Source organism: Borostomias antarcticus (genome assembly GCF_949987555.1).
Source record: "Borostomias antarcticus genome assembly, chromosome: 24".
Taxonomy (NCBI): Eukaryota; Metazoa; Chordata; class Actinopteri; order Stomiiformes; family Stomiidae; genus Borostomias; species Borostomias antarcticus.
In genome coordinates this window covers 11,665,545-11,675,352 of record NC_140257.1, presented here as the reverse complement: position 1 = coordinate 11,675,352, position 9,808 = coordinate 11,665,545, and the positions used below count along the sequence as shown (strand labels likewise).

Genomic DNA, 9,808 nt, shown 5'->3' with positions numbered 1-9,808 from the left:
TTAAGACATGTAGGACAACATGGGGAGGAAGCTTTGGCCCACCATCAATCAGAAGAACATGGAGTATGGTATGTACTATGCAAAGCACTTGGACATTTGAAGAAAGTACAACCACCTCTCCTCGTAATGTACAACATCTGCCAACGTCAAGGTACTACGACCTCCCGAATGGTGCGTGTTTTATAAAAGGTGACAGTCCCCTTTGTCTCTGTTTTCCACCATGAGAGATTACCAGTCTTTCCATAGGTCTCTTTACCTCAGGAGTTCCATGGTTAAGAGAGATGACAAAATGGAGTGTGGATACTTCACCCTCTTCGGGTGGAGAAATTGTTCATAAGTCAGACGATATCTCAAAGATTTCTTACATTACAAATGAAACTCAAGAAACAATGGAAATCTTTAGTAAAAAAAAAAAGAAAAGAAAACTCACACACTGTTCATGAACTAGTCGTTGTTTTGGAGGAAACAAGTCCATTCCTGTGAGGACGCACTGGAACATGATATTTTGATCGGATATGAACTGTTTATCCCTTAGATTTTCAAGGAAAGTTAAGATATGTTGTTAGACACTGATATATCGTCGATCTTCTCTAAACATTCTCAAGTAAAAGCACAAAAAGTGGTGTGCTCAAATCAAAAAAGTCAAACAAGAGGATTATGATTGGGTATCCCATACACCGAATCACCTGACGAACGGCAAGAGGAATGGGGTCACCACACAACCGCACTGTAATATTATGGCAGGGCAATCGTGGGCATCGGCAAGACATAAAAACAAATTTCTTGGGACTTACTGTACATTGTATACAAAGTGTAGAGTCTACTGTATGTGTCTTCTGGCTATCAACATAATTTTTGAACTTCACAATTTCCTTTTAGCGTTTCATTCTTCAGACACAATGTAAATGTACATTTGATAAACCAATGTCGCTCGGCCAGCAGAGCAAGCCCATCCAGTATCATCCACTGCATATAGATCTGTACACTGTATATACTGTAGTGTACGCACGCACACACACACACACACATACACACACACACACACACACACACACACACACACACACACACACAGGGAGAAAGAGAGAAAGCAAGAGAAACAAGTGATCAGTGATTAAGGCAGTCTCATTAATATTGCAGAGAGGTTTTTTGGCCCCTGTTTCTGAGACAGACTGCCACAACAGCCTTTGCCTCCCGCCTTCCCACTGATGAGAACGAGCAGACGAGTGGACACACAGAGAGAGAGAGAGAGAGAGAGAGAGAGAGAGAGATGGCTAATGGAACCATGACATTAGATCAATGGATCAGGAACGTCCCGAAAAACACCAAGTAGTAATCCTCTTTGGAAGGACAGGTCATATTTGGTTGGGGTATCAGTCCTCCACACAGCTAATCATCCCCACAGGGACTTATATCCAAATGCACAGCCTTGGGCGAGTGAATTAAGACATGAAAACTAAGGAAGCCTATTTCTAATTTGTTCACGGGTTAGTGCTAGAGGGTTGTTAGAGGCGTGCAGAGGCAGGGATAGACAAACGCAGGTCCCATTACAGCTTAGCTCTTTCTCAACTTCAAAGAGTTCACTCTAAGACACACAGTCAAAGCAGACACAGAATTGTTGGGAATACGAGCGGCGGCTCCTTCGTTGTCTTCAGGAGGGCTTGCCTGAAGGGCTCGACTTCACTTCGGCTCGCTCGCGGCAAAACACAGTTTTAACATCAGCCTGCAGGGCGCCCCCTGGTGGGCCGCAGCTCCACAGGGGGGGCCCTCGTTCCCCCAGTTAGACCAGTTAGGAGATTCGTACGCCCTCCCTCGTTCAGGACCCTCTCAGACCCACTCCTGCATGGAGCGCTTACAATAGAGTATGTGTCTCTGGGTGCTCTTCCTCCTGAACTGGAACACAGTGTACAGCAGCACCATCATGCAGAGCGCCAGGATGCAGGGGATGGCGATGGCCACCGCCTTCTCCGTGCCGCCGGCGCTGTCCAGCTTGATGACGATGTCCACGTCGCCGCTGTCGTAGTGGCGGTCCTCTGCCTCCGGGGGGCTCCACTCCCAGTCGGGGTCGGCCGGCAGGCCGTCGCAGCCCATGAAGTCCCGGAGGATGGACCTGGGGTAGCCCGGCTCCACACGCAGCCTCTGGTTGTTGAACTTCCAGTACTCCTTCCCCTTGTAGAAGTAGGTGAACCCTGGCGGAAGAGGACGCACATTCACGCGGAATTCAAACCGACGCTTGTTCACGATCCCCGACAAATACTAGAGGTAACATCAGCTTCCACACGGGAACATGTCTATGTTCCCCGGGTCCTATGTTCCCCGGGTCCTATGTTCCCCGGGTTCTATGTTCCCCGGGTTCTATGCTCCCCGGGTCCTATGTTCCCCCCCAAAAAGGGTTCTATGTTCCCCGGGTCCTATGTTCCCCCCGAAAAAGGGTCCTATGTTCCCCGGATCCTATGTTACCCCCGAAACGTGAAAGAAAAACGTGATTATGCCATCGCATGTTAATGCGACCCGGGGAATATAGGGATGACCCCTTCCACACATCCAACACTCCAACCTGCACCCAGGCACCATATCACTGGACTGAGAATCAAGCAAGTCGTAAGAGAAATAAAAATGTCATGTAGGCCTACCATTGGCTTTGTCCACAAATGCGCCCTGTGGGGAGTCTGGGATGCCCTTCCACACTGTGATGGGTTTGGGGTAGCCAGGGTCCATTGTCCTCATGTCCTCATTGTACCTCCAGTACCTACAAGGTACACAGATTCAGATGTCAGCTAAGTTCTACCGTTCGCTCGCTCGCACGCGTCATCTCACCATCAGCTTTAACATGGAGCGTGTCCTCAGCCCTGTGGGACAAAACGACCCGCAGCGAAACGCAAACGCAGTCAGCAGGGGAACGCGGGCGCATCAAAGCGGGGAGAGATTTGCGATCCGCTGCAGTGTGCCGAGACGTGACAGCGTCGCGGCGGGAAGCTTCACCTGCGCTCGCAACTGGGGTTCCTCGTCCCCAGGTGACACGATTCATTGTGACGGCTGAACAGAACGTTCGAGCCACATCGGTAGACTCTCATATCTTAAAGCCTCGAGGTTCACATAAGTACACATACTGTAGCAGGTGGTCTCGACCATACATTGTAAAGCAGACCCGAAATACTGTACAGTACGGCCGTCAAATATCAGGAACCCTGCATCCTTCCTATTGGTCGAGCTGCTCCGGGGGGAGGGACCAAGAGTGGCTCCTCCCACAGACGGACTGACCTGTCTCCTTTGAAGAAGTAGGTCTTGGCCACGTCCTCCCACCACACGGCCAGCTCGATGCTCTGGGTGGGCATCCCGCTCCCGAACAGAGAGATGTCTTGCGGGTAGGTGGGCTGCAGCGTTGTGTCCTTGAACACCCAGAAACGGTTTCCTGAAACACGCACACACGCACGCACATGTATGCACACATGCATAGACACACACACACACACACACATATACACACACATATATGCACACATGCGTAGACACACACACAAACTCACGCACGCACGCACGCACATACACACACACACACACACACACACACACACACACACACACAAACGCATACAACACACACACACACACACACACACACAAACACATACACAAAACACGCAGTTCAGTTCAGCTTCTCTAATGGAAAGAATATTATTTAGTATGCTAGGCCTAATTTGCAGGCACAGCATTTGCCGAGAAACAGCACTTCAGCAAGCAACGCCTCAACCAACCAATCATACGATGGATGAGCCAGGGTAATTCGCATAGCTCTTGCACCTCAGCCAACATTATGGACTGGAAACATAGTCATTACACATGGGAGCGCACTTTTTTGTATAAATACATTTATATGCTGAGGGGTACTTTGCCTTTGTCGGCATTTAGTGCCCAGTTTTGAGAGAGTCCTTGAATTGTCAGACAAATGGCCAGTAATGGTCAGACGTAAATCAGGTAACTGTCTCATCTCACTTTATATTGTGAGGCTAAGCGTCACAAAGTGTCCCTCACAAGGTGTCAATGTCTGACTGAGTGTCTGACCTGACTCTAGTGGCATTAGACCACAACAAGTGACGCACATACTTTATATAAACTAGAAATGATGCTAGGAGAGCACAGACCTCCGCCCATGAATGCATTTCATGGCTCTGTGTGTTCGCTAGGTTGAGAGCGTTATGCCAGCCCAAACCCATGTCTCTGTGACCTTCCTATGTCAAGATATGGTGGTTTCAATCCCCCCCACTGACAATGAATGGGGGGAATTTTTCGCTTGTGAGCCCTGAGTCCAAAAAATGAATGGAGGTGAATTGGCAGCCATGCTTGGCCGACTCTGCAGCACCCCCCTCGGGTCAGAGCCACTGGTGGGCGGTTTGGTGCAGTTTGGTGCACTCCGGACCCCCCCCCCCCACACACACACACACACACCCCAGTTCAAACCCAAACCTCACTCCAGGTTTTGTTTTAATTTGTGGATCCAACCAGTGATTTGGATCCGCTCCATAATATAATGGTTTCTAAGTTGGCCCATGCTACACCCCTCCGCCTTGTTTCATGAAAATTGGTCTGATAGTTTTTACGTAATCCTGGTAATGAACCAATGAGCAAACCAACCAACGAATGAACCAACGAACACACACCACAGAAAACATTATTCATGGATCTGCCCGGTGATTTGGATCCACTCCAAAATTGAATGGGTTCTAAGTTGGCCCATGCTACACCCCTCCATAGAGTTTCATGAAATTGGTCTGGTAGTTTTTGTGTAATCCTGCTAACGAACCAACCAACCAACCAATCAACCAACAAACACACGCCACCAAAAACATAACCTCTCGCCTTGCGCTGTCGTGGAGGCTATTTAAATTCAAAGATCTGAGAGTCAGTAATCACAATGTGATATTCCTACCCTATGCTCATTAACAGTACAGAGGTGTTCAGTCAGTTAACTTACTCTAGTCGAACACACTTATAAGTGTCTGCTAAATGACTCAAATGTAAATGTGTTGATTAATGTGATGTACAGTACAATGGCTTTTGATGTACAGTACAAAGCTTGAGGTCAGTCATGAATTATGGTAAGGTGAATTTCTCTCATAAGCTTCCCTTACTCAACACACAGGCTATTTGAGACCGAAGGTAAACACTACATCAGCTTTATCAAGCTACTATTGTGTTGAAAACAGTTTGATCCTCAGCGCTTCAGGCACAGGGTACCCTACTGTAGGTGGTGTGGTGTTACAGTAAGTAGCTTTCCGTCCAATCTCCCTGCGGATGAATAAAACATGAGTCTCTCTCTGATCCTGCTGGGTGACAGATGTCATGTTAATCTGCACGATGGATGGATGGATGACTGAACTCTCCCCCGATATCTGACTGTACAGTACTGTACACACAAACAAGCTCTCCTTCACAACAAAATGGCTGCTACGGCAGATTCTCGCTTTCATCTTTTTATAATGCTCCACTGAACAACTAAAGGTTTTGGAAGTGTGACAGTTTCATGCGTAAATATGCAAATAATCCCCCATTTCATCTCTCTCTCTCTCTCTCTCTCTCTCTTGTTCCTCGCTCTTTCTCACCTTTGAAGAACACAAACTTCCCTTCGCTGTTTTCGTAGACGGCGTCAATTTTGGAGGGCAGGCCTCTCCAGAAGTAGTTGATCTGCATGGGGTAACCGGGCACCACAGAGTTGTCCCTCACCCTCCAGAACCACTGGTCCTGCAGACAGACATCTTCATCATCACTACATCATCATCTTCATCACCATCTCCTGCCTGCGCCGGCGAACCTAAAGCTCTGCAAAGCAACCATCTACTGTACGTCCGCGTCTCTCCGGTGGCCGCGCCTCGGCTCGTACCTTGAACACGAACAGCTCCTGCCTCAGGATGGCCAGCGTGTTGAAGCCACCATCGCAGATGTTGGGCTTGGCGTTGGGGTTGGAGGGCTTGGCCCCTTGGGGCGGGCGGTGGGGCCGGACCTGGCGGTCATGCTTGCGGGGGTCCGAGGGGGGGGGGAAGCGGGCAGGGGGGGCGGTGGGCGGGGGCCTGGTGGGCTGGGGGGCCCTGTCCGGGGGGCCTGGAGACAACAGAGGAACATTAGACTGGCTGTGTACTGTACAGACAAGATACAGAGGTGACGCGTATTCTCAGTACCAGATCTCATGTCTAACTGTAAATATTTAATGAATACTGAGTTTTTGATATTTGCATCTTCATTCCTCTTCCTTCTGCACTGAAGAAACCTTGAATAGGAATAGAGAGAAAGTCCCTCCTCTGTGTGTGGGCAGTTAGGGCAACGTTGATGTGTCTGTGTATATGTCCAGTGGTAGGGGTTGGGTTAGATGACAGATGTCTGTGGTAAAAAGGACTAATAAAGATATTGTCTTGCTTTGTATTGTATTTGAAAGTTAGTAAGTAAGTAAGTAAGCTTTATTTATATAGCACTCTTCACAGCACGGATGCACAGAGTGCTTTACAGTAATAAATTAAAATGGCAATACAACACGAGACAAGATTAAAACGACACAGAACAGATAAAACAACAACATTGCGAGCAGCAAGGCGTTATAGATGGCCGAAGGCCTGCCTGAACATGTGTGTTACCATAGTTACCATAACCATACCATAACCATACCATAGTTACCATATATTTTCTGGATGCCCTGCAGATCATCATGAGGTAGTTTGAAGTTATCTGTGTCCATGTATTGGTAGAAGGGGGCCATGATGGCAGTGGGGTCGTTGGAGTGTTCCAAGCCCAGGGCGTGGCCCAGCTCATGCACCGCCACCAAGAACAGGTCATTCCCTGTTGAAGGCAATGAGAGAATGTTGAGAAGCACACACACACACACACACACACACACCCAGGCACGCACGGGTGCACGCACACACACACACACACACACACACACACACACACACACACACACACACACACACACACACACACACACACACACACACACACACAAACACACAATGCATCAATGTATTCTGCTTGACATAGTATTGTCATATAATACAACACAGACATGAAAAAAACCCTCAGACATCCTCACACACATCTTTGTTCATTGTTCAGTAGACTATCACCATGTAAGTGACCCTGTTGACATTTACTGTAGGCTGATAATTAATACCAAATCCTTCTTTTTCACCCCTGGTCCCATGAAGCACACGATTATACTGTGGTGAGTTGTGAAGGGCGTATGTGTCATTGTTCTGCTAAGAGTCACAGTGTCATATTCAAGCCCCTGCTGCAGGCTTTAGTGCACTCATGCACTACACACAACACACATACACACACACACACACATACACACTACAGTCAGTATTCAGTTGATAGTGTCAGATTCATCAAAATAAATCAATAAATACAAATGCACTACTGTACATCTCTCTACTGTACATGTGACTGAAGATGGCCGCCGGGGAACGATGCTCTTTAAAACGCGATATCTACTGTACTCCTGCCAAGAGCTCTGCACAGAACAACAGCTGACCCTTAGCCAGCCGCTGAAATGTTACAGTGCTACACTATACCCCACCACATCAGTCTAACACAGAACCAGCCACAGAAGACTACAGCCTCACCCCACAAATCAAAGCTTCTAAACGACAACCCCCTGGAGACAGCTCGGGCTAGCGTTAGCACACATGCTAACACACAGCATCCTCCATTACAACACTGTGAAAACCCCACAGGCGCTGTGGTTTCGCTCGTACGCCGAGACCAGGGGCTCTCAATTAGAATCTAGTCTGGATGGACGGCTACGGCGCACATGCCACGCGGACGTGAATCCGACCATAAAATGTGACAATTATCGCTAGACAGGGAGGGGACCTGGCTGAATGACAGGAAAGTGACCTGAACGAACAAACAAACGAACAAACGCTGGCTATGCTGGCTATTATCCCGGTACACACTGACGCGAGGGGAGCGCAAAGTGGTGGTTGTGTGCATTAGCGTCTCTAGGGGCTCTGGCTGCGGCCGTGCAGCGTGACGACGCTCTGACAGGCCCTGGCGTCCCGCAGCCACGGTAATTAAAGTAAAGTGCCTGTGTGTGGAGGAGAGAGAGAGAGAGAGAGAGAGAGAGAGAGGGAGAGAGAGAGAGAGAGAGAGAGATCTGTTTACCCTCCCTAGTCTGCAGTTCCACCCTGCCTCCTCCACCTAGACTATGGACTGCGATACTAACAATGGAGATGTTCAGACAACAGCAGAGGGCTGGGCCCTGGGGCTGAAGAGCAGGACAGCAGCTGCAGACCGGCCGTGGTCTAGATAGGGGAATAGCGGAGCTTTGCTAGGACAACAGCGCAGTGCTTTTAGCAAAAAAAAGACGCAAGGACGTACAAATACTGTCCTGGAGGCTTAGTGCATGGCCTGCCCTTGAGCCATCGTTTTTTTTTTTTTATCTCTCCCCGCCTCCTCTCTCTCTCTCTCTCTCTCTTTCTCTCTCTCTCTCTCTCTCTCTTCTTGGTTCAGAGCTCCCCTCTCTCACCGTCATGGTTGGGATTCCCCAGGGTCCACGGCTCATCAGAGTCGAAGTGTGTATCCCCTCCTATCCCAGGGCCCGGAAAGTAGGCGTGGGCCAGGAAGCCCCCCTCCCCGTCGAAGGGCGAGCTGTCGCCGTGGAAGCCCGAGGCGAAGATGATGGTGATGTCAACGTCGCGCCTGCCGCTCTCCAGGGCGCTGTACGGAACGGCCTCGAAGCGGAGCGGAGTCACGCCCTGCCACACGTCGAAGGCCCGCCGTATGGCGTCGTGGGTCTCCCGGGAACCCACTTTCGGCGTAACGTTCTTTATGCTGCGGAAACAAGAGATGAAATATGATGGGGGTGTGAAAACATCCCGTGGGATCCTGGATGGCGTTGGGGGGTCCGTGGAGGCGTTAGAAGGCACCATCAGGCAGACGAGTGTCTCTGTGGCCTGAAGTAAATACTAAGAAATGAGTCATACTTGAAAAAATGATGAAGGAAACAAGACAGCTCCTGTAAGACATATATCCTAACAAAATCTATAAACATCTCCCCTCACTGTACTGATTTTATGAGAGAACATACAGTACAAAGTTTCACTTTTAAACTACTCCAAGTCCGGCAGCGTCTGCTTGAACTTTTAACACAGCAGGCGTTATCAGTCCCCAGCAGACAGAGAGGAATGGAAAACCTTCCCTCGCTCCCCTCCCTTTCTCTCCCTCCACCCCCCCACCCCCTCTCTCTATCTCTCTCTTTCTCTCTCCCTCTTTTCATGGAGAGGGTGCAGTCAGCAGTAGCCAAGACCCAGTACTGATTGACATTCCATTAAGAGAGGTGGCTCATCAATTCAAATTCAGGGAGGGACGACGGATTTGAATAAATTGACGGCGTTATCATCTATTACTGCTGTAACCTGCCAATTTCCAGCTACGTTCAGGACCCCTTATCCGTCCTGCTCAGCCCCATGGAGAGAGAAACTTAATCACACAGAGTGACAATGTGAGCATTTAAATATTTCGGCAAAAGTTTATGGATGATTTACGGACAGGATTTTGTCGCAGTGTCAGTGAATGCAAGGGAAAGCTGTCCTCGCACCCGCAAACACAACAGTTTCCTCGGCGCCTGCATTCTGTATCGAAATGAGATTTTCCTGCCGGTGTGTGAGTGCGCCTGCGCGGGAGTGTGCGTGCGAGCATCTGTGCTGTCTCTATGACAACCCTGCATCCGGGGCGGAGGGAGCGCTCGGCAATTAATAGAAAGAGTGACAAACACAGAACCGTGTGATGACTGGCGTTGCTCTGAATGGTCGCTATG

General features: G+C 49.2%; 1 protein-coding gene across 1 annotated transcript in view; it reads right to left on the bottom strand.

The window, feature by feature from the left end:
* Positions 1–1,827: 1,827 nt before the first annotated feature.
* mmp16b (matrix metallopeptidase 16b (membrane-inserted)) overlaps positions 1,828–9,808 on the bottom strand; it is a gene marked incomplete at both ends in the record, with an annotated part of 11,152 nt that continues 3,171 nt past the window's right edge. The window contains 7 exons of the mRNA XM_084458062.1: positions 1,828–2,189; positions 2,634–2,749; positions 3,262–3,412; positions 5,601–5,739; positions 5,879–6,096; positions 6,664–6,825; positions 8,519–8,823. Of these exons, the coding sequence (XP_084314188.1) occupies positions 1,828–2,189; positions 2,634–2,749; positions 3,262–3,412; positions 5,601–5,739; positions 5,879–6,096; positions 6,664–6,825; positions 8,519–8,823 (1,453 nt within the window). The remainder of the gene's footprint in view (positions 2,190–2,633; positions 2,750–3,261; positions 3,413–5,600; positions 5,740–5,878; positions 6,097–6,663; positions 6,826–8,518; positions 8,824–9,808) is intronic.